At 31.1% G+C, this 27,661-nt stretch overlaps 5 protein-coding genes and 1 non-coding gene across 7 annotated transcripts; 3 read left to right on the top strand and 3 right to left on the bottom strand.

Annotated features, from left to right (window-relative positions):
- Positions 1 to 1,435: 1,435 nt before the first annotated feature.
- Positions 1,436 to 7,477, bottom strand: LOC124928132 (origin of replication complex subunit 1B-like). Its single transcript, XM_047468661.1, has 17 exons — positions 6,326 to 7,477; positions 6,113 to 6,248; positions 5,489 to 5,641; positions 5,272 to 5,412; positions 5,036 to 5,187; positions 4,857 to 4,956; positions 4,656 to 4,778; positions 4,418 to 4,582; positions 4,276 to 4,333; positions 4,012 to 4,190; positions 3,740 to 3,857; positions 3,453 to 3,523; positions 3,259 to 3,354; positions 2,808 to 2,884; positions 2,265 to 2,348; positions 1,855 to 1,933; positions 1,436 to 1,685 (listed from the first exon to the last, which is right to left on the bottom strand). The coding sequence occupies exons 1-16, from the start codon at positions 7,246 to 7,248 to the stop codon at positions 1,870 to 1,872; spliced, it is 2,640 nt and encodes an 879-aa protein (XP_047324617.1). The 5' UTR covers positions 7,249 to 7,477; the 3' UTR covers positions 1,436 to 1,685; positions 1,855 to 1,869.
- On the bottom strand, positions 5,504 to 5,581 carry LOC124928262. Its single transcript, XR_007098481.1, has one exon. It is a non-coding gene; the product is annotated as a small nucleolar RNA snoR28 (small nucleolar RNA).
- Positions 7,478 to 8,563: 1,086 nt separating the features above from the next.
- Positions 8,564 to 11,393, bottom strand: LOC124926567 (tRNA-specific 2-thiouridylase MnmA). Its single transcript, XM_047466818.1, has 10 exons — positions 10,816 to 11,393; positions 10,646 to 10,720; positions 10,451 to 10,504; positions 10,303 to 10,381; positions 10,076 to 10,200; positions 9,889 to 9,972; positions 9,715 to 9,798; positions 9,484 to 9,635; positions 9,237 to 9,390; positions 8,564 to 9,165 (listed from the first exon to the last, which is right to left on the bottom strand). The coding sequence occupies exons 1-10, from the start codon at positions 11,161 to 11,163 to the stop codon at positions 8,845 to 8,847; spliced, it is 1,476 nt and encodes a 491-aa protein (XP_047322774.1). The 5' UTR covers positions 11,164 to 11,393; the 3' UTR covers positions 8,564 to 8,844.
- Positions 11,394 to 16,576: 5,183 nt separating this feature from the next.
- On the top strand, positions 16,577 to 18,570 carry LOC124926568 (transcription factor MYB46-like). The gene is made up of 2 exons (XM_047466819.1): positions 16,577 to 16,876; positions 17,671 to 18,570. The coding sequence occupies exons 1-2, from the start codon at positions 16,608 to 16,610 to the stop codon at positions 18,368 to 18,370; spliced, it is 969 nt and encodes a 322-aa protein (XP_047322775.1). The 5' UTR covers positions 16,577 to 16,607; the 3' UTR covers positions 18,371 to 18,570.
- Positions 18,571 to 24,243: 5,673 nt separating this feature from the next.
- Positions 24,244 to 25,087, top strand: LOC124925394. Of its 2 annotated transcripts, none has more exons than XM_047465388.1 (2): positions 24,244 to 24,610; positions 24,694 to 25,087. In XM_047465388.1, the coding sequence occupies exons 1-2, from the start codon at positions 24,358 to 24,360 to the stop codon at positions 24,963 to 24,965; spliced, it is 525 nt and encodes a 174-aa protein (XP_047321344.1). In that variant the 5' UTR covers positions 24,244 to 24,357; the 3' UTR covers positions 24,966 to 25,087. The 2 variants fall into 2 exon arrangements, with proteins under 2 accessions (XP_047321344.1, XP_047321343.1); XM_047465387.1 differs by having other exon boundaries at positions 24,246 to 24,610; positions 24,691 to 25,087.
- Positions 25,088 to 25,384: 297 nt separating this feature from the next.
- Positions 25,385 to 27,619, top strand: LOC124925392 (amino acid transporter AVT1H). Its single transcript, XM_047465385.1, is given in 4 exon segments — positions 25,385 to 26,066; positions 26,133 to 26,439; positions 26,441 to 26,738; positions 26,874 to 27,619. Coding segments are annotated over 4 exon segments (1,482 nt in total). The 5' UTR covers positions 25,385 to 25,729; the 3' UTR covers positions 27,414 to 27,619.
- The last annotated feature ends 42 nt before the right edge of the window (positions 27,620 to 27,661 follow it).

Genomic DNA, 27,661 nt, shown 5'->3' with positions numbered 1-27,661 from the left:
CCGAAACATCGACGACGTCCTCTCCTCCGATTCCCGACGAGCCTCCGACGAGAATCAGAACTTCAAAACGACGAAAGTGAATTTATCTTTCATGTTTTCCCGTTTCTATCCGAGTTTTCCCGTTTTAGGTTTAGGGTTTTAGTGTTTATTATTTAGGTTTAGGTTTATTGGCTGACTGAATCGTTTTGGGTTGAAAATGTATATTTCGAAGGCTGTTGCAGGTTGTCGCGACAGATGAGCATTCGTCTACGACAGCCTGCAACAGCCTTCGACATATGCATTTTCAACCTTCGTTCGTTCGTTGCTTCGGAGAAAACTCACCTTCAACCTCAACCTTCGTTCGTTCTGCTTTTTTCCGTCGTCGGGGGCCGGATAGTCGTTGGGGGAGAGGAGAAGAAGAAGAAGATGATGGTGGCTTCGTTCTGAGTTGCTTCGTTGGTTCTTTCAGCTTCGTCGTCGGGGGAGAGGAGAAGAAGAAGATGATGGTAGGAAAGGGAAAAAAAAAAAATCAATTTTTTTTTTAAATAAAGGGTAAAAATGACATTTTGCCAAGGGTTAAAAATGAAAAAATTAGTAAAGGCATACTATATATATATATATATATGGTAATAACCCTTTATTTCATCAAATTTCCCGATGGATATATATAATTTGATCAAATATATCCGCGCGTGGACTGGGCATGGTATATATATATATATATAGTTTGATCAAATATAAAATTGACATTAATGTCAAGAAAGTTACTATCCATCCATGTAATAACTTAATTTAATTGATTTTTAGGGTGTAAAGGGCAGTTAAGTCGTATTTAATTACATCATACTTTTTAGCTAAATTTTCTATAACTTAATTTGTGGAATCTAAATAATTTTAACTGACAATTATCAAATAAACTCAATTAAAATAAGTAACTTCATCCTTAAAATGAAGTGATAAATTGTGCTACGAAACAATCCACTATGAGCTTGCAATCCAATTCAAAAACAAAAACAGATAGCCAATTGGTGAAATATTTGTCTTAACAGAATTAAAGTTTGGATGACAGCCCCTCAATGATCTTGAAGGAGCCCAAACCAGGTGGTTGCCATCGACTTGAACTCTTTGGACATAGTACTAGGATAAAGGAACACAAAACATTTGTTTATCAACAGATACATAAGATTAAAAAATGACAGGGGATCCACATAAAGAAAGCTCCCATCGGTTATGCAGAAGAGTAGTCATCATCAACTCCAGCCAAACATCCAAGGCATGCTAGATTATAAACATGAATTATCCTAATTATCGTGCAGCCCAAGGACATCCACAGAGCACAGGCTTATTATTACAAAAAGAACGAAAAGGGTCCTTCAAAAAAAGGATCTAAAATGAAGGGGAACAATTTTTACACAAATTTGAACAAAAAAAAGGATCCATTTCCAAAAAATGAGAGAATTGAATGTCATTAAATAAATATTTAATAACATGATCCACAAATCCTTCAAATACAGTCAAAATATCTAAATAACCAATAGATATCAGATAATTTTGCCTAACTTCTATTATAACTGTTTTGTGATACGAACAGAAATGACAATAAATTTGTCTCTATAGTTAAATATTTCAAGTTACAGAAATAACATGTTGCAACTTCAAACACAGACTTGTACTTGCAACTTTTCACGATCATACAACATCCTCATCTGAAAAATAAAGTTACACAAGGAACGAGTTAGAAGAATAGTTTATTATTGAAACATTATAACAATTTATTTCAATTCAAAAGAATAACAGTCGTTATTTTAGGTGAAAAAACAAAGAAATCTTAGAAAAGTATTCACATAAAGGATGTTAGAAATGCAAGATTGTTACCCTGATATTGCTTAGTCACAAATACTTGGTCAGCCAAGGTAGCTCACTACTGTCCTTTAATGCAAAAGCAACATCATCACTGCAACAACAATATGAAAACAATCAAAACATTGAAACAATTTTCTCATAACTAAACCTATCAGATGCCATTTTTCTTGTTTCTCTCTGTTTTTACTAACCAAAAAAGACAGATGAGACGGTGTGAACATAGCACATCCTGGAGGAGGAGGAGGTTACATTCGTGCTTCTATTTTGAGTTGTAGAATTGAGAAGAATTCTCATATTTGTAGATTATAATGATTTCTTTTAGTCCAATGATCCTTCTATTTAGTACTCAAGTCTTCTATATCTGTGATTCACACTATGCAACAACCCTATACTAGATTCAAAGGGCTCAGAAAGAAGCTGACCTTGGAAAATTCAGTTGCAGTTTCTGCAATCTGTGTTTAACGCCTGCTTCACATAAAATAATTCTGCATTCTCCAAGCTTACAACTGCATAGGAAATAGTGAAAAACAAACAAGGCTCTTTCAGGACCTCAAATATAAACTATGCGCTCAAGCACCCTATATTTCATATAGCATAACAATGATTATTCCCCAAATTTAATAAATGATAATCAAAAGTGAGAAGGCTGCAAACCACATAAGAATGGATGATATAGGCTTCATTCCCATCTGAATATCCAAATGGGATCATATTTGGAAACTTAAATTTACATTCAGAAGTTTATTGTTGGTTTCTCATTCAGATCTAGACCCAAAAACAAATAGTGTTTCCAAATGAAGCCTAGTCTCAATTTGTTTGAAAGGAGGAGCATTGCAAACTGTAGCAGGCCAAAGCTTGTACAAGCATATTTAAATGGTGGATGCAATACCAAGATATCAAATTGAAGGATTACAAAAAATATATATGTGAAAATAACCATTAATTGAAAGAGGAAATATCCTTACCCAATTCTAAGAAGTGTATCCCATCCAGGGAAGTCTTCTCTGTTACTGGCACAAATCTCTGAAACAGTCTTTGCCAACTGCATGTAGAGAGAAATTCTGTGAGAAACATCAATTAAGATTTACATAATAGAAGTAAAACATTAAAGAAAGACAAGCCCAAAACTGCACACTAGCTCTTATTTTTCCAAATCAATGTACTCCAACAATTCAGATATGTGTTTTCCCAAAAAAAAACAATTCAGATATGTGTATAGTGCTTCCCCTTATACCGTGTTATCTCAAAGTTAACTATTTGACGATCAAATAATAAAATCTACCCACTTCAGCAAAGCAATTTTATTCAAATGATAATTCTTCCATTGATAAACATGAAGATAGGTAAAGATGAGACATGTGACAAAGCCACTAGTTTGCATGTTACAAATACTTTAAATAAGATAGCATTCTTGACCTTTTCAAAGTTGGTTTCCCCCATTCCTGTTTTATAAAGCTCATGTACAATAGCAACCAAAAAGATCTTACTCAGTCTGGAACAACTTCTCATTACCTGTAAAAAGAAACAATATACAATAGTCAGCAAAGGTGTAAAAGGGAAAATGTGTTGCCTTAAAAGAAAATGTTTTTGTCTCTGCAGTTGCAACTCACTTGAATGTGAGGCGCCTGGAACATCTCCTGTATTGCTGCATTAACATCTCCCATACCAACAAGAACTTTTCCTGCAAACCGAAAGCATCAGGTATAAATGAAGTAGATGAAGGTTTGGTTTTGAATTGATATCATATTTAATTCAAAAAGACTTTGTCACATAAAAGAAGGCAGACTAATAAGTAGCAGCACAATAGCATGAAGCAAATTGATATCATAGTTTTAATTTCTTAAACATGACAACAACTATATTTCCAAACAAAAAGAACCATTATTGATTTCTCTACCTGTAGAGGCATCATCATTAGGAAGCGTATTTGATTTTTTAACACGATAATCAGTAAGTTCTGCTGCACGTCTGCATATCTCTAGTGCACGCCGGGCATCTCCTGAAATGGCTGCAACCTGATGTTTGATAGGATTGTAGAAAGTGAAGATTATTAGACCAGAAGGAAATATTATCAACTAACTTCAACAAAAAATTGCATGTGGCAAAACAATCAAGAAAACAGCAGAAAAACACAAATATATAAAAAAAAAAAAAAAACTAACAAGACACCTTTCTGGAAGCAAACTCAATTGCTTGTTTCTCAAATACATCAATTCCTTTAAGTCGCTCTGATATGATTTCTTGTAGTTGCTGATGGTTATAGGGACCAAAGCAAAGTCTTTGTAAACCCATTCGACTTGAAATGCGAGGAAGCAACTTTTCAGGAAGATCCATAGTGTTTGCGATTCCTGAATCCAAATATGAACAACAAAACATTTATGCCACATATATCCCAAGATATTGAATTCACCTGAGAGACAAATGAGATCTCACCTATTATAACCAATTTTGAGTTTGGCTTAGTAGGCCAATCAAGAATGTTGTACATAACCTGGACAAGAAAGCATATTTTATTGTAAGCCTATAAAAATATTAATAAATTTGGTTTTCAATAACTGAGTTTGGCTTAATTTACCGATTGATTTCTTGTCACAAGCAGATCAAGCTCATCAATAAGTAAAACACAGGGTCGATGGTCATCCCTTTTCTTGGTGTTACTTCCGTTGGAAAATTGCTCAGTTAGACATTGGAGGGCTTTCTTCCAATTAACCCTGTGTCCAGTTAATGCCTCATAAATAACCTGACCAAGAATTAACAACAAGAAGCTATTAGTGCCAAATTGAAACAAAAACAAAAAAGAAGAAAATCATTACCTTATATATTGTCTCCGCTGATGCTAATTTCAGACCATTGACTTCAACAAAACAGTACGGTTTGATTTTACCTGCATCTACTTCTGTTTTTAAACTTCTCATCACAGAGAGTACACTCATTGTCTGCAGTTTGGTGGAAAAGAAAAAATATTAACAGGTAAGTCTTTCATCATTGGCACGTACAAAGACAAAACTACATGCCTTGCCAGTTCCAGGTACGCCATGAATGTACAGACAACGTCCAAGGCATTGATCATTGCAGATGGCACCTTTTACAAATGAAGTTATCTCGTCCATTTCCCTTCAAGAATTCACATCTCATTGTAAAACCTTTTGTTAGAAGAAGATGAAAAACTGAAATACATTTATATAGTACTTACTTGGTCCTGCAAGGCGGACACTTGGGCAAAGTTGCTAAGAGAAGTGTAGCTTTCGCTTTTTCTAGTTCTGTTTGCTTGTGACATCTCAAATGTTCAGGAATTTTCTTCATTCCTATCTTTTGAAGTCCAAAGATTCTTCCTTTCTTTGAATTCTATATATATTTTAAACAACAATTTTTTATTATATTTTGTCAATTCAAATATATGCAATAGTTCTAACAACAATATCTTCATACCGCAGCCACTTTCTGACTAGAAGTTGATGGAGAGAAGAAACCGTTCCTGTTTTCATCTTCGTAGTCCACATCGTCATCTGTGTCAGACTCAACAGCTTTGGAAGGAACCCAATCTTCATCTTTTACAGTTTCCTCAGCATCCTAAAAATGGATTAGAAAACCTGTGAATTCCATAAACATAGAAGCGATGCTTACTACTGTTAGGATCAAGTGTTACCTCTTCAACATTATCAATCTCTGCCAGACGCTTGAAATTGTGCCATTGTATGTCATATTCATACTCACACAGGAAAACATCATCCCCTTCATTGTCTGCTTTAGCAAATTCTCTTGGAATCATGACATCACAATGTCTGATGACACATTCCATCTAGAAAAGAAAAAAAACAGAACAGAAACTAAGAGATTGGAATAAGGTGGGACTCTTCAATGTAAGCACTCATTTTGGGGATTACTAGACACTGGCAAACAAAATAACAGATGGAATAGAATCACAATCAAGAAAATAAGATGACCCGTTAAAATGCAGAAAATAGTTTCTTCACTAAATTCTAGATTGACTTAGTTCTAGATGACCCATTAATAAGATGACAATCTTTCAGCCAAATTTCTAATCCAGATGTGGATACAGATAACACCCCTTTTGGAAACATGGTGATGGACTTAGTTCGTCCCAGATCCAAATCCACATACAGATACACCAAAGAACCAAAACTACAGAATCTTCAACACCAAAGATTTCAGAAAGAATACAGTGAGAAAACATGCTTGCAGAAAGAATACAATGACAATCCTGAAAAAGAGTGACAAGAATCAGACAAGATAGGAGATAGAAGATTACCTCAACATCTACAAAATCATTTGTCCTATAAAGCTCCCTTTTTAGGTTGTGTGGCTGTCTTCCTGCCGCTGTTTCTTCAGGAATTATGTACCATCGTCCACGAAACCAGTATGTGCCATCTACTTCTTTCCACAAACTGCCAGACCTCGCTAAGAGTCAATTCAATATGAACCAAGAATAAATCACATATCATAATGTCAAAGCAAATCGTACCTTTCAATCCGGGCTGCCCATAAGTCACTAGATAGAAGCTTCTCCCTTGCAGTTCTTGACCTTTTCTTCCCAGGAGGTGGTTCAGGCCATTGAACCTCTTTCCCTGATTTCTTCCCATCACAGAATGTACAGATCCAATCCCCTTCCGGAACTTCCTTAAGTGGAGGTTTCAAGCATTTTAAGTGAAACCCTCCAAGGCAATCGTCACATTCTATCATCACACCCTCCCCCGCTTGGAAACACACTTTACATTCCTCAATCTCCAGATCTTCCTCATCTAAGATCGATGCTTCTTTCCTCTTCACATATACATCGTCCCCAATAGAAAATGTACCTCCATCATACATCACTTTCCTATAAAACACCTTCTTCTTCAATTTCTTCTCAACCTTCTTCTTCTTCTCAGATTTCACATTCCTAGTCGCCTTGACTTGCCTTGCAGAAAGTTGTTCCCCAACACCCACCTTCCTCTTCTTAACATCCGATCTCTCGGGAGAGACTGGTGATAGAACATCACAAGCTCGCACTTTCCTCTTAGACTCTCTTGCATTTTTCGTTGGGGTTTGATCAATTGGTTTTTGGGGGGTACTGACAGAACTGAAATCAATGGAAGAATCAAGTAGAGAAGGAGGCGGCAATGACTCTGAATCTACTGGTTTTCTGGGAATACTGTTAGAACCGAAATCAAGAGATGTACGGGAGGAACCACGGCGAGAAGGAAGCGGACGAGATTCTTTAGTTGCTGAGTTTTGTAGAGGGGACAGTGAGATGAGGCGAGAAGAGCGGCGGGTGGGCGTTTGGGTGTTGGGTGTTTGAGGAAATGCAGGGATTTTGGCTAAAGGAGAGGATTTTGGTTTGAGATTAGGGGAATTGTTAGATTTGGGGAGTAAATTGACTGATTTCTTTGGCGTCGTCTCAGCCATTACAAAGTATTTGAAGAGAATGAAGATAAATAAATTAAAGTACTCAAAGGGAAAGAAATCTCAATCAGAATGGCCAAGCCTTCAAAATCTCATCGATTCCAAATTTAAGGGTTTTGACTGGAGAAATAAATAAGAACGAACTGATGATGAAGTCCGACCAGCCGATTCTATTACAGACACATTAACAAAGGCGATGATGAAGCTTTGGTTGTGTAAGAAATAAAGAAAAAAAGAAATAAAACAAGAAATAGAGAGAGAAAGAAAGAGAGAGAAATATATTATATATATATGGCATCCCCAACGGGCAGAAAATTTAGGGTTGGGGAATTCACGTGATAATCACGTGAATAAGAATGAAATTTGGCGGGAAATACAGTGTGGACTATTACGCTCTCTTCTTTTTTTTCCATTTTTTATTATTTCCCTTTGAAATGTCTTATTTTATTTATGATTGACCAAAAAAGAAATAAATAATTCTATTTTTTTATCTCTAAATTATAATTTAATTTAATTATATATATTTTAAATTGTAATAATCTGTGAAAAGAATTTTATTGATTTTATAGTATGTCTATATTAGTCTTGGTGAATAATAATAAAAATATCAAATAAATTTCTTAAATATGTTGTTTCCATATAGAATAATAATTTCAATTCCAAATCAAATATTATTCACTCCTTTTTTTTCTTTCTTTAATAAAATTCAAATTATAATTCTATTCATCACATCTACTCTAAAATTAAGCAAACTTCCTTAAACTAATATTACAAGATTTTTATAATCATCATAAACTTTATTTTATTTATATTGATCTTTAATAAATTTAAATATGTTTTATTTGAAATATAACTTTTTTTCTTACATTTGACTTGATGATCATCTCAATTTTATTTTAAGATAATTATAGAGTTTACCTTAAATTATTGGCTAATTCAAAATTCTTCAAATGGAGAGTTTATTTTAAGTAGTAAACATTTATTTTAAAAGAATATTATTCTTATTTATATATATAATTAAGTATACAATTAATTTAAAAAATAATATTAAAAAAATAATTATTAAAAAAAATAATAACTATAAAATTAATTATATAAATTCATTTATTTAAATAAATAATAACTTATTTTTAAATTTATAGTTATAATCAAAATAATTTATAAAATCATAAAATGTTTAGATAATAAATTTAAAATGATAAAAAAAAATTAATTAATTAAAAAACTTACATAATTTTTTATCAAGATTTTAACTGCTCATTAAGGTAAGGCCTAAATGTATTAATCTTTTAACTAAGTTATAAACATCCATGCCCGGTTAGAAAAATTAGTGAAATAATGATACATTCAAATGTATAGCTATTACATTTGATTCATTTATATTACATAAATAAAGGAATCAATAGAAGGGTATACAAAATGCACCAAAAAGTATGATTTCTACTTCACCTAATCTTGTTTGGGCGTTGCAAAGCGCAATGAAAGTTTTCGTTAAATAACCAAAACTTGCATCGATTTGACAGAGCTCTTGCAACTTGTTCCACGACGAATGAGGAACTCGGGAAACAGATGTTTTTTTCTTCTTCTGAAAACCATGATTTATTCCCTAGAGGCAACAAATGTGTCTGCTACTACTTCAGGCTGCACTTTGATCTTAACAGGCTTTCCAAGCTTGGATATATCTCGTCCTCCAATTGTCGCAATTTCAAGAGCTTTAGGACAGACAGGAAACCCTTGATCGTCCCAAGATTCCAATATCACACCAGAACCAATGCATTTCCTTTCTTTATAGAAGGCCGCAAATTGACCAGCTGCAAGGCCTTGGTCATCTTCGAAGATTTCCACAACCCCAACTTCCCCACCATCTTCATCACATTCCATCGTCAAATTACATTGGTAAGAACCAGGGCCATGTCGTACCTGAAAAAGGGTATTTCATTATTTGACAAGTCCCCCAAAAGAAAACTCAAGTAAGATTCGAAGAACTGTACTTTGCACTGGAGTTCATTGGTCTGGCTAGGAGGGCGGTTATCGTCTATCCATTTGAGAGATCCGACACGAAACAATCTTCTTCTTTTGTCCAAAGAGAAGTAATTTCTAGAGACAAAGACTACGTTATTTGGAATATCTTTCTCAACTACGTACCTACAAAAAGTTGAAAAACAGAATTTACCATAATAATTCGAAATTTCACTTTTCTTTCAAGAAATCACTTTCTATATATCGATATATATGTACCAGGGCCCGCCAGGTAATCGTAGACCTTGTCGCTGACCGATAGTGTAGAACCAAAAGCCACGATGTTTTCCCAAAAAATCACCCGTTTCAGCTTCCAATATGATACCTTCTTCTTCTCCAATTTGCCTTGCAACAAATTCACTAAATTTTATCTGTTTATAGAAAGGCCATACATAAACTGATCAAAAGAGGATCATGACGATACAACTCATATACGAAAAATAAATATACCTTCCCTAGGAAGCATATTCCCTGTGAATCCTTCCGATTCTTGTTGGGCAAATCGAAATTTGCAGCAAGCGAACGAACTTCATCCTGATAGTAATTTTGGTGAACCAGATTAAAACAGAAAAATAGAATTTACACAATTGTTGATATTGAGCAAAAATGAAATTGATATTTCACCTTGGCAATACAACCAAGAGGGAAAATAAGTCGTCGGAGTTGAGCCTGCGATAGATGGGAGAGGAAGTAGGTTTGGTCCTTCACCTGAAGCAAATAGAAGCCAAAACACAACAAAAATATGTGAGATGGTTTGACCAAGACATAAATACAGTTACATACAAATTCATTTCTCTGTTGACATATATACCATGTCATTTGATAGTTCCAAAATAGATGGTTTCTTTTCCTCTTCAAATGAATGAACAACATTTGCATAGTGTCCCGAAGCAATATAATCGAATTTCATGGAACTAATGGCATCCATGAATGCACCTGGAAGAACAAAAAGACAATAATAGCTCACTGTCAACATTCAAGACAGGCAGAAAGACGGAAGTAGATTTGGTATAAGCAAAGGTTGTTCTTGTTGTATACCAAACTTTATTCTAGTGTTGCAGAGAACATCCGGGTTAGGAGTTCGACCACAACGATATTCCTCAATAATGTATGAAACCTATAATACAACAAATATCATAAATCTCTCATTCCTTAACAAGAACAAACAACAACAACAATCACATACCACGTTTTTCCAATATTCATCTGTTAAATGCACAACTTCTAGTGGAACATCAACCTGACAGATCAATTTTTCAAATTTAGTACAAAATAAGGTCTAATCCCTGGAGTAGGCGAGCACAAAAACTCATTTGAAACCTCAGGGGTTTAGAAAATGAGATACTATAGAAAGACATAACCTAAGAAAATGAAACTTAACCTGACTGCAGACAGCTTTTGCATATTTTAAATCATCTTCCCATGGGCACTCAGACCAAAAATTCTCAAAGTCTTCCTACAAAAAAAGAAAAGAAAAAAATCCCAACTTCAGAACCAATCCAGAGTTTTCAATTCTGAAAATTGATTACACCAGAGTTCATGACGACGCACTTGGAACCAGATTTTGAGATAGAACGCAGTGCAGGAATGACCGGCAGCATGGAGGAGGCGAAGGGCCACACTGCTATCAACGCCGCCGCTCAGAAGAACCGCAATTTTGAGACTTCTGCCGGGAAGCGAGCATGAAAGATAACGAGGATCGATGCCGGTGTTGGAGATCGAACCATCAGAGGATGCAACAATGAGGTGTCTCGTCCGAGAAAACCTGGGAATGAGTGGTCGAAATTGGAGGGTTTTAAAAGGAGTGAAGGAAAGGAACAGTCTTGGGGAGCTGTGATTTTGGAGGATGGAGAATGGATAGGTGAAGTGAGAAAGGGTAGTCATACCAATTCTCAGCATGTTTCTTGAAGAGATTGATTTAGATAGAGTACGCAAATAAACCCCTCATTCAGTTTGACAAATCTCCATTTTTTCCGAAATCTAAGACCCTGATTGTTGTTGGTCGGATGAAGAATGGAACTCAGTAGCAGCGATGACGACAGTCGTAGGTGGTGGTCGGGGAGATTGCCCTTGTCGGCGCGTGGTTTGGTGGGGAGAGGAAGAGGAAGGCCGTGTGCAATTAGGGCTTGTTTGGCCAGGATGATTATACTCAAATTATTTCTATAAAATATTATGGGATAATTGAATTTTCTTTTAACTTTATCTTAATTTTGAAATAATTCTTTCAATTTTTTAAAATATAATATCAAATAAGTCTAAATTATATTATTGACTATCTTTATAAAGTTAATATAGTTAAATATATTGTTAATATTTTTAAATTTGTAATATATTTTTATTGAATTTTTTAATTTTATTTTTTTATTTAAAAAATAAGATATACAATTTTACAACGTAATATTGTAAATTAAATAATAAAATATTACCAATAAAAAATGATTAAAATTTTGAAAATAATATATATATATATATATATTTAACTATAAAATTAGTAAGATTATATTTCAAATTTATTTGATACTATAATAATCAAGATCATACATTATATACTTTAAATAAGGCTTTACATGTAAATGTCCTACCCATGATTTAAAATTTTATTTCTGAAATATATTAGCCATGAATTAGTAGTTGGTGTTCTTGTTTCTTTAGTACCTTAGGATTGCGGATTCTTCGTTAGTTGGGAAAGGATCTGCATGAATCGGATTTGACATTTGGAATTTGATATATGATAAAAACAAATAATAGTAATAATAATTAGGAATAGTAACAAGGACATGTAATTGCAGAAATTATCAAAAACAAAAGTAAATTGAATATTTTTTTTTTTCAACATTTAAATTGATAAACTAAACTAGTTAGGGAAAAATTCTGAAATTATCTGCAACAAAATTTTGTAGTTACTTTTTCGAGATGGAACAAGCTTGAAAAATGATAGTGTCTAGGGCGAGACAGGGTCTCTTAATGTCTTCTTTTTTCGAATTAAAGCATAGTTTAAGGAAAAAATATCTATTATTTACAGTTTTTATTTTAATTAAACATACAATTTACATCACAAAAGTATACATTTCAAATATATTTTTACTAATGGTTAACTGTCATTCATCATATTGCTCAAGAAATGTATCTCATACAAGACAACATTAACAATTTTTTTTTCACTCACTTGTGTTTTTTTGGTTGACCAGATATTAGTTTTATTTATTATCAACAAATAGATAACTTAAACAAACATATGGGTAAAGAAAAGTATCAATGAAATATACCATTGGCATCAGGAACATATTTACCTGATAAAAGAAAATGAATATTACATAATTAATAATATATAAGACCTCCCACAAAATTTCATTAGTATTGGAATGCATAAATGAGATAAAGATAGACAGAATAATGAAGATCCTTTTTTCTCATTGTCTTTGAGTAATGAAGATTTTAATTGCATTATTAATAATCATATTTTATGAATCCACCCTAAATGGATTATGGAAGGGATCGTATATCTTCTTTGCAAGTAGGAATTTTTACTAATTTCAAGGTTGTACTTTGATGTTAAAAAGAAAATCAATGATATCGATCATATATATATAATGGGTACCACCATCCTGTGTGTTAATGCATATATACCATGCAATATGTGTATTAAAGTTATTCTTATTTTTGGGTTTCGGTTATTAATTAAGATTATAAGGTGACTTAAAATGTCTTAAATAAAAATAAAAATTATATTTATGGGGTCATATATTAGAACCAAATAAAAATTATAATGTGACTTCATTCAATATTATAAAGAAAATTTTCACATGTACACACATATCATTTATTTATAGTAACTCCTGCGAATAAATTGAATAAGCGAGGTTGTAATATTATGTTTGAATCTTTTTTAAATCAATCTAATTCAATTGTAAATCATGAGTTATTATGACAATGAAATGTTGTGTTAAGTCTCTTTTCCATATTAAATTCTAGTTAAAAAATGTACATTTAACGCAAATTTATGTTGGCTTGCTAATGAAGTAATTAGATGAGTCAACATAAACAAATATATTTGTTTATTTGTAAGTGGTTTTATGAATGTTATTTGTTTTCAACGTGACAAAAAGTCCATCCAATGGCCCAACCCAACCCATCATACCTAATGCTTTAACTTTGCTTATTATGGGAGGCACAATCAACAAGAGAAAGAACAAAGCTTTGATAAGGGAATATTACAAAGAAAGCATACAAAAGTTGTGAGCCTTTAAATTTGGTGATTAATTCTTTTGCTAGCTAGCTAGCTACCAGCTGCTCCTCCTTAATTATTTAGTTATGCCTTCTTCTATTAAGTACTTGTTTGTACTTTGAGTTAAATTAGTTTAGACCAAGGATTTGTATGAGAGAAGTGAATTAAGCTCCCTAAAAGAGAAAGAATACAATTACTTTTAATTATTATTATTATTATTATGATATATAGCTTCTTTATCTTTGTAGATCATATCATAATTAATCACCCAGCGCTGTAGAAGAATTTCAATTTCCAATTCATTATTATGGTATATATATTTATGACATAATTTTAGGCTATTTTTTTTTAATCTAATTCACTATCAATTAAATATTTTTTAGTTTTTTTTTCTTCAAGCTCACCATAACTTCAATTTTTAGAGTCATACAAATAGTTGTATGTGTTTTATAATATTTTTTGAGTCTAAATTGATTGAGGTTATTATCATTTTTTAAGACTTATTTCTTTTATAAACTGAATATATATATATATATATATATATATATATATATATATATATATATATATATATATATATATATTAGTGAATATATATTTTCTAAGGTTAATATATGCAATAAGTAAAGGCGCAGAATCATTTTTGTGAATTACAATTATACCTTTACCCTTTGTAGTAATATCTTTTGGGGCCTATTATTGTTTCCAAAAGTGTTCGCTTCTCTCTTTTTCAGTCATGTTTTACTTCCAGTTTTTTAAAGTAAAAATTGAAGTCATCCAATATGTGAATATCAACATAATATTAATATTATTATTATTATTATTTATTGGATCTAATTTTATAATTATATATTATTAAATAAAAATAATTTTTGTCAGTTATTTTTTCCAAATATCTAATAAATTAATAAAAGTATTAAATTAATTTTATTTTTATTTTTATATAAAATATAAATATATATATATATATATATATATTAAAGTATATGTATATTAAAAATGATGAATATATTTTGAGCGCAACACAAAAACATGACATAGAGAAAAAATAAAATAAAAGTTACTTAATAGGTTACTGAACTCGTAAGTTATCGAGAAAAACGATTAAATATAAAAAATTATAATTTGAACCTTTTGAAATCAAATAATTTATTTCTTTATCATATAATATTAAAAAAAATGAACTAAAAAATCCAAAACATATATTACCTCTTATATGTGAAGCTCGTGTTTGTATGATTTTATTGGAATTAACAAAATATTGTTTAATGAAGAAATATGTTATTTAATTTTTTTTAATTGTTGAATTATTATAATATATATTTTTATTTAAAATTAAATTTACAAAAGTTAAATAAAGATATTTTGATGAATTAAATAATTAAATAGTTAAAAAATAATTATATATATTAAAAAATCAACAAAAATAGAAACCAATATCTAATTAAGTATCTCTTAGCTAGGTGATTGATAACCCTATCTTGAAATACACGTTCAACAAATGGACTATGAAAGAATATACATTGTTCTCAATTAGATAGAGAATTTAGTTATTAAAATTTGTTGGGTTGGTGGTTATAAAATGTTTAATTATTGAATGAAAAAATATAATATTTAATAAAAAGAAATACAAATTTTAAAATAAAAGTATAAGGTAATTTAGTAAATAAAATTTATTGTTGAAGGTAATAAGAAAAAAGAATATTTAACTTTTTTAAAATTATTTAAATAACTCACATCTATCAAACTAAGGTATATGATATTTTATCTTTTTTTATCTTTTTTTTTTAAGTAATACATTTTGGTTAGAAAAATAAAAACTCTTTGTTTTTTAAAATAATAATATTGTTTATTTGATTTTATTATTTTTAAAATGATAAAATATTAATTAAAGGTATTTTGAAAAGAGATTAAAATTATAGAGAAACATGGAATAAAAATGAATATAAATTATAATACTATTTATTATAAATTACTCAAAAATATTAAGAACAAAACAATACAACATAAAAAACACTCAAAAGAAAAGAGTATAAAAAGTGACAACTCTTCTTTTGACACATCAGGCAGTTTTTGTGACCATCTTAGTTAACTTCACTATACAACTTGTACATACATCTCTTGCTTGTGTTGAAATTTTGCATAAATATTAATTTCTATTTTTTTAATACAAAGTATACTATAATTTCTAAATCAATTAATTATCTGGTACAATAAATATTAATATTAATAAACTTCAATTTGAATAAACAAAATAACATTCAATTTCCTAAAAATATATATATATGCTATGTGAACACTTCATTAGGGTTTGATATTTTTGTGTTTTCATTTTTTATGTGCAGTTTTTACTTTTTAACTTTATAGAAAAGTCATAATTTGTCCTAAATAACTTTTCTAGGGTTTTCACTTTAATTGTAGGCCTTAACAAAAGTATAGATTATTTTTTAAAGAAGAAAAACATCATAAAATAATTGATTGATAGCAGTAAATAATACTAGATTGTTACACTTTAGTTATCTTATTAGTTTTTTTTCTCAAACAACGAATGTTTCTCGATTTATACCAAATGCTACTAATTCTTATCGATTAAGCACATAACTCGTAAACACACTCAATTATAACTAACTAAATGAGTTTGAACCGACTAATTTTGTAAGCTAAAAACATGTAGCCCACAAACACACTAAACTAATTTATCGAGATGTGACTCGTCACGGGACTTGAATCAAGTATCTCAGGAAAACTTGGAATATCCACATTTTTTTGACGTTAAAATAGAATAAGAGAAGCTAGTTAATGAGTCTTAATTAGAGTAAAACATATATAAAGAAATAGATATAGTAATGAGTTAACTTAGAGATACAATTAAGTAAAAAATAAAAAGACTATTAATGAGTAATGATGAGTCGTTGTCGAAACCGTTGTTTCTACTCACTCTACCAACTCTCTCTCTATTCCCCATTCTGAAGCAAAACCCCACAAACATCATTATCATTATAATCTCCTCTTCCTCCTCCTCTTCAAGATCATAGATCATTCAACAAATTCCCTTTATTATAAATCATCTAACGAATTGAATGGTCTTTTCTAACGTGACCTAATTAATTAATTAATAATGAGGAAGAATGCAGAGTCGACGTCGAAGCTGATGAATATGAGGAAAGGACTATGGTCGCCGGAGGAAGATGAAAAGCTTTTAGGTTACATGCTCGCCAACGGCCGTGGCTGCTGGACGGAGGTGGCCAGAAACGCCGGCTTACAAAGGTGCGGCAAGAGCTGCCGGCTCCGGTGGATTAACTATCTCCGGCCTGACCTTAAGAGAGGAGCCTTCTCCCCTCAGGAACAAGACCTAATCATCTATTTGCATTCCCTCCTTGGAAACAGGTCAATCTAGCTATTTTATATATTATTAATTATTTTTATTATAAATCATTTTAGTTTTAATATTTTAAATATATATATATATATATATATATATATATATATATATATATATATATATATATATATATATATATATATATATGTGTGTATTTAACGGGGTAATATAATTTTTTTTGTTTTGTGCAAAAAATTTTAAAAAAAAAAAAATTCTCTCAATACTAAATTTAATAATTTTGTGTGGAACTTGATGGACTTGTTATTTTTATTTTTAACAAGTTTTATTCTTTCAAAAAATATCATTTTAATCAATCAAATTCTCAATATATATATTAATGTTGTTAATTTATTTATAAGTTTTTTGTTTCATATTTTTTAAATGATGTTTATAATAAAAACAGACCATAATACTTGATTATTTTATATCCTTGGTTTTGTGGGAAATGTATTTGCTTTAAACTAAAAATAATTATTTATTTAATAATTTTTTAATAATATATATACATTGAACTTAATTATGATAATATTTTTTTCTCTAGATTAGTTATTATTTTGGAGGTACGTAATTAATAATGTAAACAATACATGCATGCATAAGATAGGCAAACGTAGTTATGATTTCTACGCTTAAACCAACTTATTAATTAATTTGACTATTATAACCTAATTAAAGATGACCATATAATTAATTGGGTTTTGAGAATCCTTTGACTTTAAGCAACCTTCTATTCAATTTTCCAATTAAGGACTTTAGTTTTTGCGGGTTGAAGACTAATTAATTATGACGTCTAATACAGGTGGTCACAAATTGCTGCGAGTATGCCCGGGCGAACCGATAACGAGATTAAGAATTTCTGGAATTCAACTATGAAGAAGAGGCTAAAGAGTTCGCCTGTTTTGTGCTCTCCAAACGCAAGTGATTCATCATTGGAAACCAATGTTGTGGGAAGAAATGACCAATTCATGTCCTTGGCAGAACAAAACCTTATGGCAACTTACATGGATATTGCCACTTCATCTTCATCAACATCATCACTATCGTTTCCCCAACTTATGTCCATGCACCCACCAAATCACGACTCACAACCCATATCTGAGTTTTCCTTAAACGCGTATGACACAATTAGTTATAATAACCACCATGAACGTTTGTCTTGTGGGTCGACATGCATTCAAAGGAGTTGCGTTGATCTTGGCTTGATCTATGGGATTAATGAAGATAATGCTTTTGGAAATGCCAACAACATTAATGGAACTTATGTGGATATCATTGTTCCACCTTTAGAGACGATAAGCAATGAAACAAGCATTGATATCGAGAAATCTTTCAATAGAAATCCTAGTATAGGGAGCAACATTAATAATATTGGTCATATCAAAGAGGAGAAAGTGTCACCGGGATTGGAGGGTCTTTGGCAACAAGTAGAAGAAGATGTAAAACTTGGGGATTGGGACTTGGAGGAACTTCTTCATATGGATTTCAAGGAAAGTAGTTAGTGAGTTTATACACAAAGTAGGTTATATGGTTAGACACATATATATTTAAATCTCTTACAAAGATGGAATTTCGTGGATCTCGATCCAAGCTCATTTTATACCGTCCAAATAAAACATTGTTATAAAACGCGGACAAAATAAATACTTCTATTCTTTGAAAGTATTATGTATATTGTGACATGTAAAATATATAAATTCAATAAATATATTTTGGTTAAAGCTTCCTCTTTCATTATGATGTTTTGGATATAGAGAAGACCAATAGCGTTGAGATGACTTTAATTCATTGACAATGGACTTATCGACACAACAATGATTTTCAGTTGTACAGGATGATAATTAGACACCACTCGAGATAGAACCCTTACAATTGACACATAATTAATTGACACTAGAAAAATATTAATCAGAACCTCGAGTGGTGTTGCATCATACAATCATGGGTATCTCGGTGTAAATATTAGAACACTTAATAGAGTGGTGTCTCGTCATAAAATCATGGGTACATTGGTGTATTCGTAACAAACTAGCTTAGAAATATTTAAGTTTATTGTTTTCTATACAAGATGATCTTTTTGTTAAAATAAATAGATCCACTCGGATGAAAATAGTACAAAAGTCAGCTGATTAATTAGCTTTCATTAACAATATCTTGAATAGATAAATTTCATTTTGTTGATTATTAATTAGTGGTTTGTTCCCACCATATATATATATATATATATATATATATATATATATATATATATATATATATATATATATATATATATATATGTGGTTTAACCAGATATATAGTGATGCGAAACATAATTAAACTTAAAAAAATCAAATAGCCATTTAAGAAATATTAATGTAGTGAAACTCTTATAATTAATTGAAAGTTACGCAACCATAGAATTAGAATTATTATTATTAATATTTCATTTCCCATTAATCAATATGTTAATTAAAGGGACAAAATGATGAATAGATAAGGCATGATAAAGATATTTAATTAGTAGTCAACACACAAAACATTAGTGAATTGTTTTTCTCTTAAAAAATAATAACAGTGTATTATTGTTTTGTTTGAATTGCATTAATTAATTTGGACAGAAACATGTCGAAACGTGGCAAGAATAATTGAATGATTTCACTTTAAAGTGAATAAAAAGCAATTGGTTAGGGGAAAAATAGATAAGGTGTCAATTATAGGTTGAATGACAATAACAATAATAACGTTAATGGTAAATGAATATGAGTGCTTATGTGAATGATTTCTGCTTTAGATTCTTAACCTGTAATAATTAACTACCACAATAATCTATTTAGAAATTATTTTCCACAGTAATTCATTTGTTATCATTAACGGTTAATTATATCATCATTATGTATGGCCTTGTTCGGATTGGGGTTTTTAAAAAAACCTAGAGAGGGAAAAATTTAATGATTGGTGATGATTTTGAGGAGTTGATGATTATTTTTAGTAAAAAGACTTAAAGGGTATTAATATATATGAATAAAATAAAAAATAATAATTTAAAATAGAGGGTATTTTAGTATTTTAGTTAATGAAATGAGTAATGTGATTGTTGAGAAGTGATTAATTAAAAAATTGATTTGTGATAGATTTTATTAAAAACCCAAAGAAAACCAGGCCTGTGTACATGAAGGTGTGGGGTTAAATGCTAATACATATATTAACCTGGCTGGAATATTTATTTATATTTTAGAAAAACTAACACAAAAATAAATTCACAATCACTTCAAAAGAAAAAAGTTATTCGGGTTTGTTATCGGAGATGTATCATGACACATTTTTATGACTTTCGATTAATCAGAATGTTGATCCAAATCAATTTAAATTTTGTTTTTTTTTTTAAGTAAAAATTGGACCAAAAACATTTAGTCTCTTAAAGGTAGGGATGAGCAAATGGGTAAACCCAACCCGTGTTACCTAACCCATATTCAACCCAAATTAAATTTACCCAACCCATAATTCAACACATATTATTTACTAATATGGGTTGGGTATAGGTTGGGTTGGGTTGGGTAACCCAAATTATTTTATTTTTATTTTTTCATTTAATATGTATTTAATTCATTTAACACATTTTTATTCGTTTAACACGTTTTTGAAATGTTTAACACGTTTCCATATTTTTCACATTTTTGACACGTTTTGAAATGTTTAACACGTTTTTGACATTTTAATACGTTTTTCACACGTTTAATACGTTTTTCACACGTTTAACACGTTTTTGGCACGTTTAATACATTTTGACACGTTGAACACGTTTTTCATGTTTTTGGCATGTTTAACACGTTTTTACCACGTTTAACACGTTTTTCACGATTATGACACATTTAACACATTTTGACACGTTTTTCACGTTTTTGGGCATGTTTTGACACGTTTAACATATTTTTCATATTTTTGACATGTTGAACACGTTTTCACATGTTTTTCACGTTTTTGGCACGTTTAACACATTTCACACATTTTCTACATTTTTGACACGTTTAACACGTTTAATATGTTTTCACACGTTTAACACGTTTTTGGCATGTTTTCACGTTTAATACGTTTTTCACACGTTTAACACGTTTTGACACGTTTAACATGTTTTTGGCACGTTTAACACATTTTGACACGCTGAACATTGTTTTCATGTTTTGACATATTTAACACGTTTGACATGTTTTTCACGATTATGACACATTTTTACGTTTTTGGCACGTTTTGACATGTTTAACATGTTTTTCATATTTTTGACACGTTAAACACGTTTTCACATATTTGTCACGTTTTTGGCACGTATTGACACGTTTCACACGTTTTCCACATTTTTGACATGTTTTGACACGTTTCACACGTTTTCCACATTTTTGACATGTTTTGACACGTTTAACATGTTTTTGACACGTTTTTCTCGTTTTCGACACGTTTAATACGTTTTTCACTCGTTTAACACGTTTTTGACACGTTTAACACGTTTTGACATGTTTAACATGTTTTTGGCACGTTTAACACATTTTGACACACTGAACACTGTTTTCATGTTTTGACATGTTTAACACGTTTGACACGTTTTTCATTATTACGACACATTTAACACATTTTGACACATTTTGACACATTTTTCACATTTTTGGCACGTTTTAACACATTTAACATGTTTTTCATATTTTGACACGTTGAACACGCTTTTATATGTTTTTCATGTTTTTGGCACGTTTAACACGTTTTGACACGTTTTCCACGTTTCTTTTGCACATTTTGACATGTTTAACATGTTTTTGACACGTTTAATATGTTTCTTACATTTTAACATGTTTAATACGTTTTTCACACATTTGACGTGCCAAAACGTGAAAAACGTGCCAAAAATATGAAAAACGTGTTAAACATGCCAAAAACGTGTTAAACGTAGCAAAACTTGTTAAATGAACTAAAAATGTGTTAAATGAGCCAAAACGTGTTAAACGTGTTAAACATGTCAAAAACGTGTTAAACGTGCCAAAAATGTGAAAAATCTGTCAAATATGTCAAAAACGTGTTAAACATGTCAAAAACGTGAAAAACATGTTAAACGTATGAAAAATGTGTTAAACGTGTGAAAACGTGTTAAACATATCAAAAACGTGTTAAAATGTCAAAAACGTGTTAAACGTGCAAAAAATGTGAAAATCGTGTTAAGCTTATCAATAACATGTTATATATATTAAAAATTTGTTAAACGTGCCAAAAACGTAAAAAAATGTGTTAAACTTGTCAAAAACGCGATAAACGTATTAAACATGTCAAAAACGTGTTAAACGTGACAAAAACGTGAAAAACGTGTTATTAGTGTGAAAACGTGTTAAACATTTCAAAAATGTGAAAAACGTGTTATTAGTGTGAAAACGTGTTAAACATGTCAAAAACGTGTTAAACGTGCAAAAAAACGTGAAAACGTGTGTAAAACGTGTTATAAGTGTGAAAACGTGTTAAAAATATTAAAAACGTATTAAACGTGTGAAAACGTGTTAAACGTATGAAAAACGTGTTAAACATGTCAAAAACGTGTACGACTTTAAGTTGGAAGATGATTAGTTTATATTTGATTAATAATAGAGAAATAAATTAAATTTATATAATTTGGGTAACCCTAACCAACCAAAATTAAACCTAACCCATACTCAACCCAACCCACCCATATTCAACCCAACCCATATTAACCAACCTAAATTAATATTTTGGGTTTGGGTTAGGGTTGAGTTTGAGTAAACCCAAATTATGGTCACCCCTACTTAAATGAGTCATATATAAGATAAATTACCGAATAAGTTCTAGCTATCTAAGGACCAAATGTACCAAATGTTCTAAGATAACCATATGGTAGTAATTAATGACAAAATTTTGGGCTATATTTGAATTAGATTGATTTTAATATCCTATTAAGTTATGAGGACATACATACACATATATTTTTAAAATAGTTATACAAAAAAATTAAAATTTAATTTTATTCATTTTGTTTAATTATAATTTATTTAAATAATATTAATCACATTAAATTAAAATAGATGTTAATCACATTAATTAAATTATAATAAAATTTAAATAATCTTAAAAATGAATTTAAATAGTATAATTTGAACTTATTAATTTATTTCAATTATTTTCAATTATAATATTTTTTTATATAATAAAAAAAATATGTTAAATTATTAAAAATATATAAGACAAGTTAATTACGTGTTAAATATATGAATCTCGGTAGGGGTGTTCAACCGGTCGGTTAACCGGTTAAATGGTTCCGATTAAGATCGATTTTGTCTTTTATTTTACAAACCGGTTAACCGGCCGTTAATGGTATCGATTTTACCGGTTCTGGTTCTACCGGTTTTGGTCAGTTCCGGTCGGTTAACCGGGTTTAACTAGGAACCGATAATTCCATTTTTTAAATTAAGTAATAATTTTTTTATATTATTCTCTATTTTTTTATATTATAATATATTATATTATTATTATAATATATTTTATTAATATATTTAAAAATATGTTATAATATATTATTTTATTGTAACAATATAATATATTTTATAGCTATTTTGATAACTTATAATTCTAAATTATATTGTTATAAAAATAATTTTATATATTTTAATGAAATTATTTCAGTTTTTTTAAATTTTTTTTTTTTAAATTATAGTATTTTAAAAAAATAATTTTATAAAAATTATAATTTAAAATTTAAAAATAAAAAAAATTATAGATTATTAAATATTATTTATAAAATAACTAATACAAATTATAAAATATAAAAATATAATTAAATTATTACCGGTTTAAACCTTTAAAAAAATAAGTAAACCGAAAACCGATAAAAAATTGATTAATCGAAACCGCTAGAACTGATTAACCAATAAACCGTTAAAATGAAACCGATTAACTATCGGTTCGGTTGAGTTACCGATTTTTTTGCACAACCCTAAATTCCGGGAACAAAATCAAAGAGCCTAAGTCATGTAAAAAAAACATGTTCAATGAATAAAAAAAATGTATCAATGTGATTAAAAGCGTGTCAAATTTATTTATTTATTTATTTTTGGAAAATTCGAAACTTTACAGTTACCATTCACATTTATTAAATATATAAAAATGGTTATTCAAATGTTTTGTATTAAAAATGATAAATACTTTTTAAACACAACAATAAAATAGTGTCGATAAAATATAACATAAAAAAAAAATTACTCAACATGTTATATAACTCAGTGTAAACTCTCTATCATAGATCATAGGATTAACTAACATTATCAAAATCATATACGGTTAGGATACAGGTTGAGCCTATTTATAATCTTTTGGTAATCCTACTCATGTATATGTATTAATTTATTTATTTTATTAGTTTAACAAATATAATATTTGAGAGAGGAAAAATAAGAGAGAAAGAATGCTGGTGGCCTTATCCAGGAGCTGTTGAAGATCTTACGGTTCCAATTCCAAATTCCAAATGTTGTTGCTGCGGCAAATTCTCTCACCATTATCTCCGCCTGAGCTTCTTCATCATCTAAGGTCGTCACGCTCCGGTCAGAGAAGAAAACCCATAACTACAGTTTATTCATCCCGGGATGCGGCGGAGAAAGAATCGGAGGAGGAATACCAGGTCGACCCGGATAAAGCCCGTGAAGCTCTTCGAAAGCTCGACGAACAGCTTCAATCACTCTCCTCCACCAAACAGACTCCCCATCCTCCTAAGATAAAGGGTATCATCATTCATTCATTTTACTAACAATTCATTCATTTTTTAGTTAAAAACATATTCATTTATGTTTCGTTTTTGCAGCAGCAGCAGCAGCTCCCTATCAAGAGGACATCGACCGTGACAAATTCAAGATGAGAATCCAACCGCCTCTGTTGAATGAGTCCTTCCTTTCATACACCACATTCGTCCTTCTCGCCTTTACTATCTTCTACAATTTCTTGTTTGCCACTGTCATAAAGCCATCCATTGATATCCCAGATCAACCACAGCTAGAAGAAGAAGAAGAAGTAAACAAATATGAAAATCCGGCACCCACCCGTCTCGACATAATAGACTTAGTCATGCCAAGTTCTTAATTTTATTTTGCTTCCCCCTACAAAAAAAATATATATATATATATATATATATATATATATATCTCAACTTAAACTATATACTCTGTTTCCTATAAATCTATCTTTCTTCTTCCATTGTCCAATTGTCCTGTTGAGTTGTGTGTTTGTTGAAAAATCTGATGTAGTCTCTAATTACTCACCCAATACAATGGAATGAATGAGGCATGAATAGCTTGTATAAACTTACCTTACCCTGATGAATAACTTGTATAAAGCTTGATAATTGAATCTCAGAAGTTACCCTATCATTTATGATCAGAAAGGATAGGAAAAATGATGCAAAAATCCTAGGAGGTTCAAGAATATGCTAATAGCCTCATGCTTCAAATGCATCGCCTTAACTTGAAGTAGAAGACCATGATTGTGAGAGTCGTGTTAACTTCTAGAATTAAAAAAAGAAAAGAAAATTGAACATGATGTCAGGATTCTTTTAAGTTGTAATCATACTCATACACATTCCTTGGAATCAATCTAAATTCCTGGCATATTGTTCCAATTCTTCATGTGTTGGCTGTTCCACTCACACAAATTCCTAACAATATTAGCAGCTCTTTGATTCCATATTCCCACTAATCCCATACTACACCTAATGATCTGGATATAAACAAGATGGTGATTTTGCTAGTCTGAAGAACAATTAATGTTCCTTTCAGAATCCTAGAATAAATGCTTAGGACAAATGCAAATATGATACTGCCTGGAGCATCTTCTGTCTTTTCCAACCTATGATGGAACCAATTTGGCAAGCAAACTCCAAGGAAACAGTTACCCATAAAAATGGTGGTGGAGAAGCTGACATCAATAATAATAATACTTTTTCATGCTATAAGTACGTGATGTCCCTAGCTACCATTTGTTACCAGGCAGGCAAATACCAAAGGAAACATTTCCTTAGCATTATTATGAATCTGAAATCTTGTTGGGTGCAGACAGCTGATGAGAAACATGAACTTGAAAGCAATGAAACCACCAATAATGGCACCATGGTGCATGATGAGCAACCCATAAACGCTGACAGCTCTTTCACTCATGCAGTCATCAACATGGTTGGAATGCTCATAGGTAAAAGAAAAACTAAAAAAAACTTATCTTTACCTGAAAATTTTCCTAAATAAAATCTTTATACAGGCTTAGGGCAACTATCAACTCCATATGCTTTAGAAAATGGAGGATGGATATCGATATTTCTCCTTATTGGACTCGGCATAATTTGTGCGTACAGCGCTCACCTGCTCGGAAAATGTCTAGACAAGAATCCTAAGCTAAGGAACTATATTGACATTGGGCAACATGCCTATGGTTCAAAAGGGAGAATTTTAGCTGCAACTTTCATCTACTTGGAGATTTTTATGGCTCTGGTTTCCTACACCATCTCACTTCACGACAACTTAGGAACCGTGTTCTTGGGAGCAGACATCAAGTTTCGTTTGGCCAACCTCAACTTCTCAGTTGTTGACAGTGATTGCAGTGTTGGTGGCCCTTCCTAGCCTATGGCTGAGGGATCTTTCTTCGATCTCTTTCCTCTCGTTTGGAGGTATTCTTATGTCGCTCGTCATTTTCGTGGGCGTGGCTTATACTTCCGTTTTTGGTGGTATAAAAGCCAGCAATAGAATACCACCTATCCAGTTTCACAACATCCCTTCCATATCTGGACTCTATGTTTTCAGCTTTGCAGGACATATCGTATTTCCCGATCTCTATAGAGCAATGAAAGACCCCTCCAAGTTCACTATGGTGAGAGCCACTATGAGTTCAATATTGTTTTTGTTTCTGGATTCATTTTCAGAAATCTATCTATGTTTCTGGTCCAGATACAGAAGGAATAAGTATTTTCAAATATTGATTTGCTCATCTCTTATGATCGTTCAGGTCTCTATAGTAAGTTTCTCATTGGTGACAATCCTTTATACCGCCTTGGCCTTCATGGGTGCTTTGGTTTATGGCCCTAACGTGAGTTCCCAAATCACACTTAGCATGCCTCGACATCTTGTGGTCACAAAGATTGTGCTTTGGGCAACTGTCTTGACACCCATGACCAAATACGCGCTCGAGTTCGCTCCATTTGCATTACAGCTCGATCACAACCTTCCTCAACGAATAAAACCACGAACCAAGATGATCATAAGGGGGAGCATTGGCACACTCATTCTTCTCTCGATACTGGCACTGGCACTCTCAATGCCCTATTTTGAACACGTCCTCAGCCTCACCGGCTCCCTCGTCAGTTTATCGATATGCGTTATATTTCCTTGTGCTTTCTACCTCAAGATCTTCTGCACAAACATTTCAAAGCCTCTCTTGGTTGTCAATGTAGTGTTGATATTCTTCGGGTGCTTTCTTGGGGTGTGGGGGACAATCTCATCATCCAAGTTGCTTATTCTAAACTTCCACAGAGCTCAATCGCATTGAAAGTCGACTACTTCCACTTGAACTACCTTGTCGGCTTATCTTTATCAAATAACTAATGCTTTTAAATATCAATTGTATCAAAATTGAAATTTGAGATCAATATAATAATTAATTTAGAAACACTAATAATTTATGCATGTGAATCCAGGTGAAATAGCTAATAAATTTCTGAACGAGTCTCTGAGTAAGTTTAGTTTCCAGATATAATTTAATCCAAGTACTTTTTTGGATCCAGAATTTTTGTATGA

The sequence above is a fragment of the Impatiens glandulifera genome, chromosome 2 (assembly GCF_907164915.1).
Source record: "Impatiens glandulifera chromosome 2, dImpGla2.1, whole genome shotgun sequence".
In the NCBI taxonomy this organism is placed as follows: domain Eukaryota; kingdom Viridiplantae; phylum Streptophyta; class Magnoliopsida; order Ericales; family Balsaminaceae; genus Impatiens; species Impatiens glandulifera.
This window is presented reverse-complemented; position numbering and strand designations above follow the sequence as displayed.